The sequence below is a fragment of the Trichechus manatus genome, unplaced genomic scaffold (assembly GCF_000243295.1).
Source record: "Trichechus manatus latirostris isolate Lorelei unplaced genomic scaffold, TriManLat1.0 scaffold00120, whole genome shotgun sequence".
NCBI lineage: Eukaryota > Metazoa > Chordata > Mammalia > Sirenia > Trichechidae > Trichechus > Trichechus manatus.
In genome coordinates this window covers 3,253,598-3,273,861 of record NW_004444056.1, presented here as the reverse complement: position 1 = coordinate 3,273,861, position 20,264 = coordinate 3,253,598, and the positions used below count along the sequence as shown (strand labels likewise).

Sequence of the window (20,264 nt, the reverse complement as noted above, 5' to 3'; positions counted from 1 at the left end):
GGCAAGTGACTTCAAAGGGAAAGAAAATCAGACTATCATCAATATTTGACAGCAATACTTTATGCAAGAAAATGAAATAACATTATCTAAGACACTTCAAATAAAATGTGAGCCAATGCTTACAATTATAAGGGAAACAAATTGTTTTCCTTAAGTCGTTTCTGAGGAACAGAGAGATGTAGATGTAGTGTGCCACTTGAATGACAGGCATTAACGTAGTTATTTTTAGAACAAGACTCAGGTTAAAAGGGAAAACAAAGCATGCCATAGCTATATGCTCAAATAATGAAGATAGTAACTGTACCAAAAAACCTTTTGCCATGGAGTCGATTCCAACTCACAGTGACCCTACAGACAGAGTAGAACTGCCCCATAGGGTTTCCAAGGAGTGGCTGGTGGATTCCAACTGGTGCCCTTTTAGTCAGCAGTTGAACTCTTAATCACTGCACCACCAGGGCTCCACTAATTGTAAAACTAGAGCCAATTCTTGTTATTCATGGTAGTTACGGTCTATAAAGTCCCTGTGAACGCCGACTGAGCAAATACCAAACCAGTCTTGTTGGACCTCAGCTGGGAAGTTTCACTGCTCTCTGCATGCACATGTCTTCGAATGACCACCAGAGCACAAGTATTTTTAGTAAATAGATGAATGTGCAAATACAGAATCAGTGAATAATGAGTAATGACTACATTTTTAAAAATGCAGAACGGTGGGGGAGAATAGGGAAAGCATATGCAAAAACTTTAACTGTTCTCAGGAATCACACTGGTGATGGTAGTGTTAGGATTTATTCTCAGTCTACTGTGTATGTAATATGAGAAAAGAAAATGATTCGTTATAGGATACTCTAATTTAATCATTCCCTGGGTCCTTAGAAACCAAGATTATCAGAACAGAAGAGAGAACAAATGATAGCAGTTAAGTAAAAATCTTGCAGTCCTAAATTTGAATTGGAAGCATCAATATGAACTCATGAGGTATTGAATTTAAAAAAAAAGCATGTATGTATATATGTTGAGTGTGTGTGCACATGCACACACACATGCCTTTCCTTCTTAGCTCTGTCATTTGGAAAAGCCTAGAAACAGTGATTTGGTATGGAAGAAAGGACATACAGATGTATGTAGATGTATGGAGTCCTCAATTTGAATTTGAAGCATCAGTAAGAACTCACAAGGTATTTTATCTTAAAAAACAAAAGTATGTTATGTTGTGTGTGGAATATTTATGTATGAAGAAACAGAACTCTGTCTGTACATGTTTGTGTATATGTACTTTCCCGCCAGCTCTGGCCACAGAATAACAGACAGTGACCACTCCCAGGGCAATAAGAATGTCTTGGTGCCCAGACTGTGGTTTTGAAATCCCATTTTCTACTAAAAGGGCTTTATGGAGAACGGCTAATTCCAGGTTTAGGTCAGACAGTGCACAAGATGAGCCCAGACCATCTTATCACACCACAGGGTAAGCTACCAAAGACTACTAGGGACTCAGGAGCCAATGTGAAGAGGCTCTCACTTGCCAAAAGTGGGCTAATGTGAGCTTCAAGAATCAAGCATTTATCTTGCCTTTCCTATAGGAACCGTACCACTAAGTAACCTTACAGTAGGCAATGGGAAACATCTCTTTATAAAAATACTCCAGTTAAGTGACAGAATTTCTTCAGTTTGCAACTGCCAATGAATTAATGGATCTATCATTAAGGCATTAATAGGCACTAACATCATAAAAAGAGAAAACCAGATACTGTGTGCACAGCACTAACTACAGTCTCGCCAAAGGGACTGAACTGTGTCCAACACATCACACAGATCCGGCCTCCAATATGCAAGAAGTACAGAGGACAGAGGAGCATGCTGAACCGCACCATGAGTGCACACCTGCAAAATCCAGACTGGGAAATTCTGGAGGTGAAGCCGCCTGGGTCCTTCAACAGGTAAACTGAAAGGAAAAGAAAGGGATGGAGGGAAACCCACAGATGAAGAGACTTCAAAGAGGTATCAAATTAAAGGAAAATGAACAAAACTCAACCACAGTGTCTGGAGATGCACACTAGAGTGACAGAGCTATGAAGACACCCAAGGAAGTGATGACTAAGAGACCAGTATAAAATTCTGGGAGTGGTTCTTTTTGGGGAGGGAGGAGGTTGATGCTGGGACAGGGCACATGGTACGGCATTTGGTTAGGCTAGCAACATTCTTTTCTATCATGTGGGGGATGGCTACCTGGGTATTTGCCTTATAACTTATTAAGCTACACATGTTTTTTGTGGGTTTTGGCATCTATGTTTTATATTAAAATAAAAACAAAACTTTTAAAGCAATGTGGACATACTTCCTGCCACCAGCTCAGGAAAGGCCCCCTAGTATCCTTTAGGGATGACAATGAAGGCAACGTTAGGGCCATCTCGAAAGGCGATAGGGTTTTGGGCTGGGGGAACAATAAGATCAGAGTTCTCTTCTTTTTTGTAAATCTAATGTGAAACCAAGAATGCCTTCAGTTTAAAAGGGGGTCACTGTGTGAAGGCCTGAGAAGGCCAGGGTGCAGCTCAGAGGAAAGCAAAAACTTACTGAATACCTACTACTTGTTAGACACTGTGCTACAAAGAGAATAACACCTAGACCTTGCTTTCAAGGAAGGTGCTTAGTCTTAGTACTTGATTTGTTTGACATACTTCATTAAAGTAAAAGATTACCAAGATGTTAAGATCGCTTGGTAAAGGCCATATTTTTATTTTTCTCTTTGCCAATTAAATTTCCAAATATGGGTTATTAATAGTGAGCCCTAAGAATGTACTCTTAATGTTTTATATGTATAGCATGGGAAAAAATACACACTCTGATTAAATACCATCACTCAAAAAGTGAAACAAGAAAGATTATTCTCAAGAGGAAATTCATGAGAATCCAGGTCCTATTATGCTACATATAAGGCAGAAGAAAACTCATGTTCTTTAATTAAGACGGGTACAGGTATCCTCTGCTTTTTAAATTTTGCTTTACGTCACTTTGCTTTTACTAGAGACCTACATTAGTATCTGTTTCCGATAACTGAAAGGAATCCGAAGAGGATTTTCACTTTTGCGAAAAATGGAAATAGCAGTGTTTTGCTGCCAGCAGTTAAAGACGCAGCATGCACCCCAAGCAGCGAGAGTGGCACCGCCAAGCTCTTTCCCCAAGGACCACACCAAGCCACCATAGCTCTGAACTGTGTCTGTGAGCATCTGTGCTTTATCTTGATTTATTTATCATATCACTCCTGCTTTTACTATATATATGTTAGTGTTATTTTAGGTTTTATGTGTTATTTGGTATGATCTGGTAAGTTATTTTTTGGGTCTGGGAACACTCGAAATTTTTTCCCATATAAATTAATGTTAATTACATCTTCGCTTTACGCCAGTTTGTCTTATGAAATGTTTCCTAGGAACACTCTACTTTCGGAGATCAAGGGAAAGCTGCGCATGCCTTTGTTTCCTCATGAGTTGATTCTTTCAGAGAAGCACTGGTCAACATGGTACAGGAGGATAATAAAGATGTACGGCCCCAGAGTTGAAGCTTACAATTCTATTTATTTAAATTAATACTTTATAATATAAACATCACTAAAAGCATCTAGATTATTCTCAGCTAAATTTCTGAAAAGGAGATCATGCTCTCTCTGTATACTCTTTTTTTAAAAAATTACATTTTATTGTGTTTTTGGTGAAGGTTGACACAGCAGTTTAGGTTCCCATTCAACACTTTCTACACAAATTGTTCAGTGACATGGGTTACATTCTTCACAATGTGTGAACATTTCCGTTATTTCCTTTCTGGTTGTTCTGTTTCCATTAATCTAGTTTCCCTGTCACTTACATTCTCATCTTTGTTTTAAAGTAATTGTTGACCATTTGGTCTCATACAGGTGATTTTTTAAAGGAGCACAGTACTTACCAGTGATATTCATTATTTTTTTTTGAGCCAATTTGTCATTTAGCTACAAGGTAACCTCAGGGGTTAGTTTGGTTCAAGGTTTGAAGAGTATCTCAGGGCAACAGTCTTGGGGAGTCCTCCAGTCTCAACCAGTCCAGTAGGTCTGGGTTTTTTTTTTCAGGAATTCAAGGTTCTGTTCCACATTTTTCTCTTATTCTATCAAGGTCCATCTATTGTGGCCCTGATTAGAGTGGTCGGTAGTGGTAGCCAGGCACCATCTAGTTTTCTTCTGTCTCCATATATTCTTGATTAAGTAAAAATGACATTGGAATGATTTTGGTTTGAAGAAATTTACATTTGTTGAGCACCAATGGGCCAGTTATAGTGTTAGATGCTTGACAGCTATAGAAATGTACCAGTAACTCCTTTGTCTGAACATCAATTCTAGAAGTGCTAGGTCAGAAAAGTGAGGTCATCTGAGAGTGAACAGCAACAAACAGCATGCTGTACTATTACCTGAATTGTTCCCTGGTTTTTGTAACCTCTCCCATAGTACCTTCCACCTCTTCCAAATGTTCTAATCACGGGGGTGGAAATAACTCCTCTAGGACGTCTAAATGAATAAAAAAGGACAAATGTAAATATGCATAAATCTTTTTACAAACATTTAATATTAAATATAAAAATGGTACTTGAAGGATCTTATTCCAAGGACATAATTTTGTTTGTTACGTTTGTTCAAATCCAGTGCATTCACTTGAAAAATAATGCAATTTAAAAATGCTACTTTTCCAAACATTGAAAAAAGATCCCTGGTTAATTACATAATGACATTGCTATATAATGGAATCCCTCTGCAACTATTAAGAATTATGTTAAAGAATGCATTAACGATATAAAAGTGTCCTAATAAACTCATACATGAAAAAAAGCAAGGAAGAGGCTCTTTTAAAAATACAAAATACATCTGCATCGTTCAGAACTTACCCTCTTGCTGGTCCTCCAACAGAAACTACCTGTAGGGGGAAAGGCCCTCGGCTTCCCCGGCCACGTCTGCTCCCAGCCCAGTGGCCAACCACAGTGCCAGCTATTTCTAATTTTCCTCCCTGAGAAGGTATAGGTTGGACTCCTGCATAAAAAAGAAAACATGGAAAAAAAAAAATCTTTACAACCACAGAATTAAGAATAGCAAAGAGAAGCAAGCAAAGAATTTCTTTTCAATTTTCATTTATATTTTATAGAAAACCTCTTCACTATGTTTTCTGAAGACTTCATTTTTATTATGTGGAATGTCTCTGTGTACACTGACTTTAAGCTGTTGCCAAAAATATACTTGCAAATAAAACAAATTTGTCAGCTATTCAAAGAAACCATAACAACTGAATTAGGTTACAACTGCAAAATGTATTCAAGGCTATTTAGATAGAAATAGACGTAATAAAGCATTGCTACTGAGTGCACATGACACACCTATCCATATTACCAAGATGTAAATCTGCAAACTCAGATTTTTTTCCCCTTTAGGTAAAATACTTTCCAGTTTACTACCTTAGCTAGGTAGTCGGTATTTTTTGGTTTTGGTAAACTAGAATTTCCTTCAGTAGAGCTCCAAACATTTGTTATATTCACTAACTTCTATTACTCACTGGTAGCCTGCACATTCTGTGGCTTTCTGACTTACAAAAAAAAAAAAACCCTCAAATAATTAACTGATAGTAATACTTCTAGTAAAAACAAAACAAAGCCCCAAACATCTTATTTTTTGGCATGTGGAGTGGACCATTAATAAACTCCCGTTCTCTCGATGTTGGCCATGGCAGTAATTGCCACTGCAGCACCTGGGCCAGCACTGTCCAACAGAAACGCACGGCATGCCTTAGATTTTCTAGTAGCCACGTTAAAAAGGTAAAAAGAAAAAAGATGAAGTAAATTTTAGTAATACACCTTATCTCCCAAAATATTGTTTCAACATATTATACATATAAAAAATTATTCGGATATTTTACATTCTTTTTTTCTGTACCTGATGTGTCTTTTACACTCATATTTCTGTTTGACCGAGCCACACAATAAGTGCTCAATAGCCACACGTGGCTGGTGGCTACCATATTAAACAGTGTAGATGTGAGTTTCTGAAACAATTTTAGAAAAGTTAGGAAGCAAGTTCCTCTTGTCATTTCAGTCTAAGAACTCACTTCTTTTCCCTAAATATCCATTCTAAAATGCCCTCTTCTTCCTCCATCTTTTATCCCAACCACAACCTAGCTTTAGTTCAAAGGCAAGGCAATAAAGAACTGAAGCAAATTAAGAAGCACATAGTAAACACGACTGAGAGTTGCTCAATGAATAGTCAGAGGTCAGAAAAGCACCCCTGTAGTAGGCCGGATAGGAGGACAAATAGTAGGCAAGAAATGGACATGCAGTTGCAAAAGGGAAACAAGAAATAACTTCTGTCGCCTACAGATAGAGAGATGACTGCATTTATCATTAAATATTTAAGAATCTTATTGTTACAAAAGACATCTCTTGCTAGCCTCGGTAAGTACCTCAAGTAACTGAGCTGGAAAAATACTCCTGGAGAAGAGAGTAGGGCTTGCCTGTCCTAGAAGTTACTCAAACATTTATTTGAATAAGCCCTGTACTGTGGATTTGATGACCAGTTTTACATTTGCAGTTCCAAAATGCTGGTTTATGATAAAGCCACATGTTATAGGCTTCAACTGATAGCAAATTCACGAGACATTGATTTCAAAAGTTAAATGTCAGATTTTTGTTTCCCTTTGTGAACGTATTGCACATGAGAAGCAATGAGAATTTAAAAGAAAGTCACTTATTTATATATTTAACATTAGATCTTTCCTTACAAATGTTTCTACGAAAGAAACTGACGAAAACAGACTTTTTATGCCAGCAGTCCTACTATGGCATTAAAATCTTCTATACAATCATCCTAATCTTTAGCAAAAGATGGCTATTAGAGAAAATAGTAGGAAAGAAACGTCACTGAGTATTATTCAGCAACTCAGTCTATTAACATGAGCCGATGGATGAGTTACCTAAGTCCACAGAAAGGCTCTTTTCTATGTGGACACTCATTGGTCTACACTGAAAGGCAGAGACTGGCCACAGCAAAGCTGCTGCAGAGACCTGAGGGCAGACAGAGTCTAGGAGAGTAGCAGTCAATGAATGTCAGAGCAGGGACCTAGAAGAAAGAATATTTTACTGGAGAACGTGGCTTGCAAGGACAGTTAAGGAAGAAAAGAAACAGGAAGTCAGTTGGGAGCCAGATTATGGAGTGAAAGAAGCTGTTGGCAGGCAGAAGCTCTAGGAAAAGGTTTGGGTATAATTACCGCCCTGTAACTTGCTAGTCCTGCTGTTGTCATTGCCCGAGAAGGCTCCGGAATGTCCTGCTGCTGCTGCCACCCGGAAGGCACGGTAAGCGCCTGTTGCTACAGTTTCCCCGTAAGGGCCTCCAAAGCCACAGACTCCTGTTAGACCCAGGGTAGAGAGAGACAGGGGAGAAGCCATGAGGGGAGTGGGTACAGGGGGTTCATTTCTCCTGAGGGGACAGTCACTGCTGAGCTTCACATCAGAGCGACCCCTTTCCTTTCAGTTGTTATTTGTATACAGTAACGATGCCAAGAAGAGGGGATTTACCGGCCCTTCTCATCACCATGCTACACAGTCCTGCACTGATCATTTACGATGTCACTTGCCCATCCAGGGAGGGGTCCTTCCCGTGAGAGGCCATTCGAATAGGGCACTAAAACTGCATGTTCAGTGACTGGCCCTGGAAGATGGCTAATGGAAGAGGGCTTCTTTGACCTTGATGGATTTACTTTCCCTCAAACATGAGACAAACATCTTAATTCAAAAAAGCAAGCAGAGCTTCTTTTCAGCTATACTGACAAATTTTAAAATTCAGCCTCTGCAACAGCTTTTGTAGACCCATCTCTCCCTTTCCCATATTCTCTTCAGTGATCTCATCTGCTCCTTTCTAATGGAGGAATTTGTTGTTGCAAACCTCATAACCAAGATTAACCAAGATTGACCACTACAAGGTCTCAACATCGCAAGATATTGCTTAACTAAAAAGTACTACAAACTATTTTTAAGCATTTATTGTTCCCACATGAACACGTCACTACAATTATTGATACAACTTACCTGCAAAACCTCTGCCCCTGCCCTGAGATGGTGGGACTGGCCCAAAGTGCCGAGGATACATGGAAGCTGGGTAGAAGGGCAGAGCAGGAGGTGGTGGGAAAGGAAGCGGGTGGTTCTGCCGGGAGAAGTTGAGCCCCTCCAGGATGCTCTGACGCATCTTTTCAACCTTGGCAGCTTGTTCAGCCTGCAAATCAAGGACTCGGACTGTGAAAACTTGATGCAGAATGTTTTAATCTAATGGAAATGAGCACTAAAGAAATAAGATCTACCAACCGCTGAAATACACTGATGTATTTACCCATAAATAATATAGTCATACTATGTTCAGTGACAGTTGTTTAGAGAACGCAAGAATAACTGCAAAAGCAAAAATCCAAGAAAATTAATATACTTTTAAAAGCAAATATGAACTTAAAATTTCTGATTTCTCAGAATAACTTGGGCTAAGAACCATTTAATATTAAAGTTTATTGCATGAAAATGTATTTGGTTCTCAAAATCAATGCCTAAATTCAGACAGAAAACTCTGCAGCCTTCATTTCTGTTAGCATACCTTACATTAGATAAACATTTTACCGTCAGTGTACATGTCCCATTTTAAGATTTTATTTTCCTACCAGTTCTAAGTGCTTAAGTCAGGTATCTAGCACTTCACAAACGAGAAAGCCGAGGGAAAGCCTGGAGATCTTCATGGACAGACTACATGGCAGCCTGCCTGACCATGCTCTGTTGTGCTGCCTGTGGGCTGACTGAGCTTCAGCCCTTTTCACGTACTCACTGCAGTATGTAAAAAATTGTAACCTGCACAAGTGTGGACAACGAAATCTAAAACATTCAACTGCGTGTCCTTTGTCAATAAATACATACACCCAAGACCAGTTTTTCATCAGAGAACACTGGTTAGAATTTGATTCTCTGTCCACCTAGAACATATGTCCCTAGATGGAGTTGTACTTAGAGCATGAGGCACAGTGGGAAGAACATGTTTTGGAGTCAGAGCCTAAGGTTTAAACAATCTGAGCAACTGTGAGTCCCTTTACACAGTGGGGACAATATCACCAAATTCAGTTTATTTCTGAACTAAGATTTTTAAAATAGTATATTGAGAGCTTAGCTCATCATGGCCACTCAACTGGTATTTAGGCACACATGGGACAGGGACCAACCTAAAACAGAATCTTTGTCACCTGGGTTTCAGTACAAATATGCGATGAGCTTTATTTCTTCACTGTAAGAGAGCAGAAGCAGGGTGGCCACCTGCCTCCTCCAGGTCCCACTAGCCCCAAATGACAAAAGAGCTCTAGAGGTCACGTAGGTGCTGTGTGTCCATAGCATACCTGACCATCACAGAGGTCGATGAGCGGGGTCTTCTCCCGGCTGGCTTTGAGGAGTTTAGACTGGAAGAGCTTGCCATCAAAGTACATCCAAGGACAGCAGTGTTCCCATGGGATTGGCTGCCCGCACGCGTCATTTGCAAACAGGGCCATGTCCACTCCACTCATGAACAGAGCTGACAACTGAATTCCACGGGGATCTAGGTTCTCAATCTTTAAATTGAAAAGAGTAATTTCTATGGAATAAAAGTACTACAGTATTTAATTCTTCCAAATTTTCATTACAACTCTCCAGCTCTCTAAGGGTAATAGAGACTGGTCCTCAACCAAACAGCCCCACTAAGTAGGAGTCCTAGCATTACTTTACATTGATCTAGCATTTGCCTTATCTGAACACAAGTATTATTTATGTTATTTAACAAATTTAAATCTAAGAGAATGGTTTATAAACATATCAGAATATTTCAATTTGGAATCTGTAAAGCATTACACCAGTTAAAGTAATACTATATTTAAGGCTGACACATGACAAAGTAATAAATAGTCTTTTTAGCACTTAAGAATCCCATAATTCACTTATGAAATAAAATTTTACACTTCAGATTCTAAACACTGGTAACATATTAACACAAAGGCTGTAAAACTGAACACTTGAAAATTTTGCATTTTTCAAGTAGTTATGTTAAAAGATTACTTGGGATAGATACCTTCTAAAATAAAACTGTACTTTATAGTTACATTATTTTATATGTTAATGTTTAAGACAGCAACTTATTAATGAGACTGCCAAAATGTTTTAGGAGAAATGGATAGCTTATAAATGAAAAGAACGCAACAACAAAAATACCATACTTTAAAGATGCACAATATTATAACCCAGCATAAATTTCTACTTCACAGTTCTTTTTCACTCAGTAATGAGTGCTAGGTGTCTTCCTTTCTTATACGCCCTTTCCTAACATATGATGACCAGGATTAATAAGCACTAACGGAAATACAGTCAACTCTTGATTATATGTACATAAAAGACCTAGTTTGTGGATTATCCAGGGCAAAGTTTTAACTCCATTCTGGTTTCGGTCTTCCCATTTTGCATGCTTATTTTCTAAGATGAAGGCCTCTCAAAAATGCTATCTTTATGGGGTTTCATCTAAGCAATGCCTAGTCATGGCAGGCAAACTGGCTTTTCACTAAAGAGAAAAAAGATCATTCCAGTGCCAAATAGGAAGGAATCTGTGACCATCTGCTGTTTTGTGCTGTCAGTGTCAACGTTCCCCATTATCAGCTAACACCGTGTTTTCCAAAATTTTTGTTTTTAAAGTCAATGCAGTTAAGAACTTCCCAAACCTGGAGAAGAATGTTCATAAATTATAAGCACTGTCTATCTACACCCCCCAATCCCATTATGTAGTGCTGGCTGCTATTTTTCCCATGTGGCTGTTGAAAAGTTAACTTAAAAAAATTATCAGTTAAGGGCAGGTCAGAGGTGGGGTGATGGAATCAGATGCATTTTTAAATTTATGAGCAGGAAGTGGAGAAAGAGAGGGTCAGACTGGAACAAAATTAAATAATAATCACTCCCCTTGATTTTAGATTCCAGAGTAGTCCTTCCCTGTTTCTGAGATGCAGAAAGAAAGGAATGCACTTCCTCATCTCTTAGTATAAAATCTCAAGGCAGGAAGAGGGAGTCTCCCTCTCTCCCAAAGCTGACCCTCCACCCTTCTCATTGCTGGTTTTAAAGTGGCAAGACAAATGCTAGCATCTGAGTTCAAGGGAGGGGAAGGTCAGGAAACAAACCCAGGCTGCCCCACAGGACCCTGCTCCCCTCATGCCAGGAGCAACAATATCTGTGCTCCTCTCAGGGCCTGCTCTCTGCAGGAGGGAACAGTGGTCCCTTCCAGGCAGGTCAGACTTTCCTATGACAAACAGCTGTCACACACATCGTTCAGTCACTGCCTCGCAGCGCAGTGAGGTGGGACTACTCTGGCTTACAAGTGAAGGCAGCAGGCTGAGAGACTCAATGCCTCCTCCAGGTACAGAGGCTGACAGAGGCAGGATCTGGGACTAACTCCGAGTCTCCCAGGCCCCAGCCCCACGCACCCTACCCCACAGAGAATGGAGAATCTGGACCAAGGATTAATGAAAGGAAATGACTGAATCGATACTGCTCTAAAGAAGTCTGCTGTTCAAATTTTTTAACAAAAATGTTAAACATTTCCTTCCATTAAAACATGAAGCAGCATCTAACTTCTTGTTGTTTGTTATATCCACAGGCAAACACTTATTTGATGAAGATAATGCAAAGCCATTTTCTGAGCGAAGAAAGTTTAAGTTTAAGAAACACCAGCAAACGGTTAAGAAGACGGAAGCACCCTAGTTAGAACTATTATACAAATTTGCTGACAGGAAGAATGGAAAAGTCTAGATTATTCACACACATATATGTATTTTAAATGACCTCAACATTAGTTGAGGAATGTGCTTTTATGGGACTTAAAAAATGATGTTTACAGTTTCAAAACAATTTGCCATTTTAGTATTAACGACCACCATTAACAGAGAAAATTCCTCAAAATAAAAGCTGTTTTTAAATAATGTGGAGAAAATCCCAAATGGTGGGTAGATTTTGCCTCACTCTAGAATTAAAAAAAAAAAATTACATTACATAGTGTTTTGTTAATTTTTAAAATATTTCTTTCCCTGTTAATTATACAGATAACAATATCCAGTATTTCTGGGGTGATTAATATGTATCAGACGCTACTCTAAGCATTTTTACATGTACTATCTTATTTACTTCTGTCATTAACCTTATATGTACCATTATTAATACTTCATTTTACAAATGCAACTGAGTCACAGAGAGCTCAAAGCCACAAAACTGGTCATCAGTAGAATCAGAATCTGAATCCTTGATTGTAGAGATAGTTGTAATATTCACATTCTAACCTCATTCTCTTATAACAATTAAGATAAAATATTCAACATTATCCAAGGTTCCTCAAGTAGAGAAACAAAGACAAAAATCCCGACGTTACAGGAAATACAAGTATGAAATTTAATCTCAGCCCAATTAGCTAAAGAATCAATTTTTAGTGCAGTTACTTTGTTCAACTTCTAATTACTGGGCAACAGACTCTTACTTTAATTTGTCATATTTACCTATATGCAAAATAATTCTTACAGGTATCACAGACATGTTGCACGCCCCTAATACTGTCTTTAAAGCTCTTCATTTTCCATCTTTTATATTCTGCACTTGGCATGTGAAACTGTTAAAAGAATTTAAGGCAATTATAGGAATGTCAAGAGCAAAGGAGAAAGAAACTGGACAAATATAATTATACAAAGGTTTTTCTCCTCATTCCTTTACCCTCCCTCCTCAAAACAAAGGGTCGGGGCTAATTTTACCTTAGTAATTACATTCATGCTGGTAACCTAGGAGAAGCTCTTAAAAAATATAACAGGAAAAAAATGAGGCCCATCAATCACTGTCACAAGGTACTCAAGGAACTATACAGCACACTCTCAATTATTCATGGAAATGGCTGATGGAGAAAGCATGGATGAAATGAAATTCTTAAAAATTCATGTTCTTAATTGTTTCAACATCTTTTCCCACACACCTCCCATCAGAAAAGCTAACAAGAGGCCAAACTGTTAGAACTGTCTGGCCTTTTCTTTCTCTTCTCTGTTGATGGCAATGCTTACAAGCACACAGTGGACAGTAAATGGGAGAAGAAAAATAGGGTTTGGGCAATCCACAAACTGGACAATGGGACCTTAAACAACAACAACAACAAACTCAAGAGTTGACTATATCATAAAGTGAAATGGTATACTATACAAAAGAAGCATCATTGCTTTTCTATATGAAAAATTTTTGATGTTTAAATAAAAAAGCTATTTTGAAATTCATTTTTCTATCGGTGAATTTTGGAACCCTCAGCTCTGCATAGAAATTTTTGTAGTATTTAAATAATGATTATTCCTACCAATGCTCAATCTGATAGCTGAGGGGATCGTCAATCTTTTAAAAAAACCACCAAAACAAAACAAAATAAAAAAGCAAAAAAACCTACCTCTTTTCCCTTCCCAAATGTTAGTTTTGCTTATAGCTGTCTCAGGATTTATAATAATAACAAACATGAAGAACGTAAAGGTGTAGGCTGTCTTTATTAAATGGAACTGTAGATCGCCAGACAAGCAAGGCCCAAAGAAATGATGAGTGAGATTGAAGTAAACTATACATAAAATATATCTTTCTAAATATATCTCTAGAAATGTCTGGCATTAGATGAAGAACCAGGGGAAACCATGAAAGTACTAAGATCTCAAAAGAACCAAAATGAAAGCTTAGAGTGTGATTTTCTCTTTCCAAAGTTATACCCTATGTGTTGATCCAAAAATGAAAGGAATATGGAATATAAGATGAACTTTGAGTCAAAGTAACTTGATGGTGAATAAGGCTTAGTGGGCATACCTGATACCTGGTGGTCTGATTCTCAGAACTGGGATGTCAATACTGATGTAAAAATCTATATAAGAGAAACAGGAAGTAGAGGTAGAGGGATGGCACCACACTATAATAAAAGTATTTACAACACCCTGAAAGCACAATCTGGTAATGAAGACGGTGGTGGTGAAACAATCTGGGTAGGAACACCAGGAGTGAGAACCTGTACTTAGTCTCTGCCATTTTGTGTTGTAGGGAAAACCTGACCAAACATTTTAAAACAAACACCAATTTAAAGTCAAATACATAAAAAATTTTTTAAATAATGTCTATCTCACAAACAGGAAAGCTTCATCTATAAAGTAAAGAATACAATTTGAGGTGAAATTACCCTAAGTTTTTGGGGTTTTTTTCTTTTTTAAACTTAGTTTGTCTCAAAGTTATCAGGAAGCCTAATGGTGACCACAGATGACTTGAGCTCCACATGGAGGAGGTTCATCAATAAACTACTGAATTTACCAGAACAGGGAGCAGCAACTTGAGAATACTGCACATCTATAAAGTGAGCCTAAACCTCCTCTCAGGGGAAAGAACGCCTTCGTAAAAGAATGGCAAAAAGATCTAAACGTGAAGGCAATTTTATCAAAATAGATTATTACAAATCAAATTTTGTTTAAAAAAATAAATAAATAACTGACGGCAAATATGAAAAGAAAAACCCCTGAATAAATTAAAAAGAAAAGGCAGATCCGCTAAAGCAGCTAACTTTGAAAAAGTCTTGAACTTTCTAAAATTTAGCACAGAAATTAAAAAGCAATTGCAACCATGTGAATACAGCAACTAATAAAACTACTGAAAAAGATATGCACACTAAAAAATTAGGTAACAACTAGGAGAAAACTGTCAAAACAATGAAAGAACAAAAGGAATTATTAGAAGGGAAAACCAAAAGGAATATGATGTTAAATGCTGACTACAGGGGGCACAGGGATGATGGCTTAACATTGTTCTTCAAGTTTTATTTTATTTTTTTAAGGGTATTAGAATACTAAAAGGGCAAAGAATATTTTTTAGAGAAAACTAAAGTTGTAATTAGGAACAATGGAATGAAATAAGAAAAAGAATCCTGGCCAGATGTCAGAAAACTCTTAATATCAAGCCCTCCCAGGGTTTGGAATCACTTCTTAAAATAAAAAAGGCACATTTATTTCCTGCTGTGAAAAACAAGAATAAACATCCACTGGTAAACAAGGGAAAATCTTGATCTCAAAAAGTGGAATTAATAATTTCCAATATAGGGATGGCAAATCGATAACTAGAAAGGAATATTCCTTTTGCCCTAGCTTAGGGCACTGAACAGTACTGCTCAGTGAAGGTTAGCTGTGTTATACCGAAATCCAAAGCAAGACTTCCCAAGACAATATAATCAGGCTTACAAATTACCTTAAGCTCCTGGAGCTGATCAGGCTCGTAAAGTTTGGGGGATAGTGCTTGAGCCAAGAAGGCATCAAGCTCCTGGCGACGCAATATGCGCATTCCCGGCCACTGCACCATATATCTAGAGTGAACAGAAACGGATTTAACGTTATTACTTAGTGATCACCACTTACATGGAAAAATTCATTGTTTAAGTTCTAAATAAATCTGGAGGTGACTCAAGCTAAGAAGGCCTATCACGATCTCTTGACCAGCTTTTCCATTTTTACTTGATGCCAATTTCAAATGAAAACTTAATTATCATTTGGGCTGACCATAATTTTTATTTTAGAGTAATTAAAAATACCACACTGAATTACTTATACTGAAAACTAGCTGTCAGTGATTTTTGATACTTCACTATTGTGGATTTTAAACACTGAAAGTACATTATAAGTACCGATTTACACAATTTATTTAAGTTAATTTAAGATAGGATACCCAGGAGACAAATCTTAGGTCAAAATAAGAAAGTTCAATCTCGTAATTAAGAGCAACAAGAGTTGAGCAAACCCTCTTCAGCTGAAGGTGCCCCGGCAGCAACAGAACAGGTGGGGATGGAGCAGAAAGGACCACAGGGGGAAAGACAGTGACCAGGGCAACATACAGGGACAAGAAATTAAAAGGTAGCACCTTCAAAATGGATACATGTAACCCTCAGGATACACACAGACTTAGTGAGGCTTCCCTGGCTTGGACAATTCAAAGGATATCAATTTCCAAATCTTCAACTTCCATGTGTACTATTTTGTACAATGGATCTGCCAGGCTTCTAGGTTGATTCTCCTGCCCCTTTTCACCACCAATCCTTTTCCATTTTACAAAACAAAGACACCTCTTATACTCATCTTACCTTACCATGCTGCATTGTCCTCAGTGAAAAAATCCTTGGGGCACTAACCAAACTTACAATTCCAAATATTTTGGTAGGAGAAAGCAAATGACTAGTCACTAATAACTTAGAAATAAATCTTTTTGCAAGTCCAGTGGTTCTCAACTCATTACATTCAACAAAACTGAAGGAGGACCTAATCGAGTTGCCAGCTGATAGTTAAAAATAACTTGTGGTGATAGAACACTACATGATTTTTGGTAAATAACTCAAAAAGACTTCAAAGAACCATGACAAACTTTAACAAGTCTTTCCATTCCCATTTGCTGAGTGAAATTCAAAGTATGTAAAAACTATGCTACTAAAAAAATGGGATTAGATTTGATGAGTCCTACCTCACTTTTGAAATATGTAATACTCATCCATGGGAACATAAACTAATTGGGGAGAAAAGTTCCAGCTCATTAAAAGATGTATTTTTAAAAAATTTTAAACAGAAAGTTTCAGTACCGAATGATATAACCAATAAGGGTATAATACCTAATACATACATAAAACTTCTACAACTTAACAACAAGACAACGCAATCAAAAACTGGGTAAAGGACATGAACCAATACCTCCCCAAAGAGGATATTCAAATGGCCCAACAGGCACATTAAAAAGATACAAAATGTCATTAGCCATCAGAGAAATGCAAATCAAAACTCCAATGAGATACCACTTCACTCCCACTAGGATGGCTAAGATTTTTTAAAAAAAAGAAAAGAAAAGAAGTCTTGGAGGGGATGTGGAGAAATTGAAACTGTCATCTATTGCTGGTGGGAAGCAAACTGGTATAGCTGTTATGGGAAATAGTCTGGTAGTTCCTCAAAAAACTACAAGTAGAGCTGCCATATGACCCAGTAATTCCACTCCTAGGTATATACCCTAGGGATCTAACAGAAGTGACACAAACAGACATATGTATGCCTATGTTCACTGTAGCACTATTCACAACAGCAAAATGATGGAAACAAGCCAAGCGCCCATGAACAGATGAACAGAAAGTAACATGTGGTACATACATACAACAGACTACTACTGAGCAGTAAAGAAAACTGAGTTCCTGAAACACCTTAAAACCTGGAGGACATTATGTTGAGCGAAATAAGTCAATCAGGAAAAGACAAATATTGTACGTTCTCACTTTTATGAGATGACATGAATAGGTAAATATACAAAGACTGATTTTCATTATTGGTTACCAGGGATGGAAGGGGGAAAAAGGAAAAAGTACTCTCCAGGTAGTAGTCACTTTTTGTTTATAGTAAAAGGAAAGGTGGCACTGAACATAGGAGACGTTTGCACAGTATGATGGATGTAACTGATATCAATAAACTGTACCTAAGAAAAAGGGATGAACGGGCAAATGCTAGGCTGTGTACGGTTTTGCCACAATAACAACAATCAAACGGAGTGGGGCTACAAATGCTGGTACTAATTAGACATAACTGATCACCTCATGGGATTGGTCCATGGTCTTGTGGGACAATCCAGTTAATTGGCATAATATACTTCTTAAAGTTTATATTCTACTTCCCAGTATGGTGAGTAGTGTCTGTGGTCCTAAAAGCTTACAAGTGGCCATCTATGATGCTACTACTGGTCTTTGTCTGGAACAAAAAAGAAGGAAACCCAAGAATCAGAGAAGGAACTGGACACCAGGACTAATGCTCTCTAAGAACCACTGCTTCCTCTACCGAGACAAGAAGAACCTGGATGGTACCCAGCTACCACTACTGAATGTCATAATCAAGAACACAACAGATGAATCCTGATTAAAAGGGAGAAAAATGTGGAACAGAACCTCAAATTCTTACAGAACCCAAACCCACTGGACCTACTGAGGCTGGAAGAGTCCCTGAGATTATGACCCTGAGTTGCTCTTCAAACCTTGAATTGAAACTACCCCCTGAAGTCACCTTTAAACTAAGTAACAGTTTAGTTCAAAGAGTATAAAGATTGTTACCTCTGTGTACTGCGTTTTTTTTTTTTAAATCTACGTAAGATGAAAGGGTCAATAAATACTTTAAAGCATTGATAAGAAGGTTAGGGGGCAAGGAGTTTAATAGAAGTGAAACAACTACAACAGAAATAAGCAGAATGTTGACACAATGTGAAAAAATGTAACCAGTATCACTCATCATTATGTATAAAAACTGTGGAATGGGAGCAGGTTTTGCTGTGTATATTTTCACCAAAAATAAAATTAAATATTGAAACTAAAAAAAGAAGAAGAAAAACTTTACTTATTAGGTGCCAGATCTAAGCACTTAACCATATTAACTTCTTTAATGGCTATCAGAACAATGAGGCAGTAACGATTGTTATTCCATTTTAGAGCTGGGGAAACTGAGGAACACAGAGCATCTATACTTTACGCAAGAACTATGTTGCAGAAGCGGGAAGGATATACAATTTCAAGGTGGACGAACAGTGTATATTAAATCTCTATGGTATTTGGATGTCATCAGATATATTTAAATCAATGATCATTTTAGGCTGGGTTCTCTACAGAAGCAAAACCAGTGAAACGTGTGTGTACATACACACACACATATACATATACACAGAGAGAGAGAAAGAGACAGAGACAGAGACGGAGAGAGAGAGTTATAACAAGGGAATGGCTCACACAGTTGTAGAGATTTGAAAGCCCCAAGCCCAGGGGTAGGGATGGAGGCTTCTCCTGACTCAGGAAGTTGCACGGCTGAAGAGCACTGCCAAAAAGACCACATACATTGGCTGCAGGCCACACCCTCAAGGAAACTCCCTTTCAACTGAACTGATTGAATACAAATAGCAGATCTCATCATGGAAGTGATTTCATCATTACACAGCTGCCAAGCTACATCATAACTGCCAAACCACTAAGAATCATGGCCCAGCCAAACTGACACACAACCTTAACCATCATAGTCCACTCAGTGTCAACGTGGCACCCGTACACAACTCCCTAAACCAAACACAGCCTCCAAAGACAATTATAAAGTCATATTTGTGCCTAACTAACAAATGTATAGCTGAAAAAGTACCAGCCCTGTTTACATCTTATACTTTATACAAAAAAAATTTGATGCACATATACAAGGAAGAAATACTCAGTAACAATTACAGTCCTTGTTTCTGCAACTAATCACGTGGTTCATAGTTGGTATTTAGAACCAACTTCTTAAACCACCCATCTGTATTCTCTTTGCCCTCAGCAAGCACCTCAGCTGGTCGTAGTTCTCTGCCTGGTGGGGTGACCCAAATCTTCATTCCTGAAGGGTCTGGGCCATTAGTAGTCATGTCCAAATTGGGTTGCTATAGTTTTTCACTGACTTTAATCACAGAACACGATAGTACCAAGAGATATCCTAAGGGATCTCCTGTATTCCAGACATACTTTATTTACTTTTTGTCTTAGGCTGGGTTCCCTAGAGATGCAAAACCAGTAAAGTGTATAAATATATAGAGAGATTTATATCAAAGAAAACAGCTCACACAACTGTAGAGGCTGGAATATCCCAAGTCCGTGGATTAGGATACAGGCTTTGCCTAATTCACATAGCCGCAGGGGCTGGCGAACCCAAGATCGGCAGGTTGGAAAGCAGGACTCTGCTCACAGGCTGTGAAGATCGATGAATCCCAAGATCAGCAGATAAGCTGCTAGCTCAAGTCCCAAGAACTGAAGGCCACACAATCCAGAGCAAACAGCCAGAACGTCTGCTTCTATTCAGATGCAGGCCACACTCCCAAGGCAACTCCCTTCTGGCTACTCACAGCATATTCAATCACATGTGTGATCACAAATAAACACTGAGAATCATGGCCCAGCCAGGTGACACACAATCTTAACCATCACACCTCTATTATGTAATATGAATCTGATTTCCTCTTGGTAATCGCACCAACCAGTACACTAACTCCCTTCTTAGCCTGTTGAAACAGAGGCATGAGGAGCCCAAAGTGGTCAGCTTCCACCCTTAACTTGTAGTTCAACAGAATCAGTGTTTTATCTCCTGGTGGGAGCATTCCTCTCACTGGAACTAAGACCTCTA

The 20,264-nt window shown here is 38.3% G+C and overlaps 1 protein-coding gene across 3 annotated transcripts in view; it reads right to left on the bottom strand.

Annotated features, from left to right (window-relative positions):
- FAM120A (family with sequence similarity 120 member A) overlaps nucleotides 1-20,264 on the bottom strand; it is a 177,345-nt gene that overhangs the window by 6,084 nt on the left and 150,997 nt on the right. The window contains exons 12-17 of one of the 3 annotated variants that reach the window (XM_023738616.1): nucleotides 15,316-15,430; nucleotides 9,420-9,629; nucleotides 8,083-8,266; nucleotides 7,266-7,403; nucleotides 4,903-5,044; nucleotides 4,432-4,528 (exon numbers count right to left, since the gene is read on the bottom strand). In XM_023738616.1, the coding sequence (XP_023594384.1) occupies nucleotides 4,432-4,528; nucleotides 4,903-5,044; nucleotides 7,266-7,403; nucleotides 8,083-8,266; nucleotides 9,420-9,629; nucleotides 15,316-15,430 (886 nt within the window). Of the gene's footprint in view, nucleotides 1-4,431; nucleotides 4,529-4,902; nucleotides 5,045-7,265; nucleotides 7,404-8,082; nucleotides 8,267-9,419; nucleotides 13,955-15,315; nucleotides 15,431-20,264 lie in introns of those variants that run through there. The other 2 variants (XM_023738617.1, XM_023738618.1) reach the window with 2 other exon arrangements.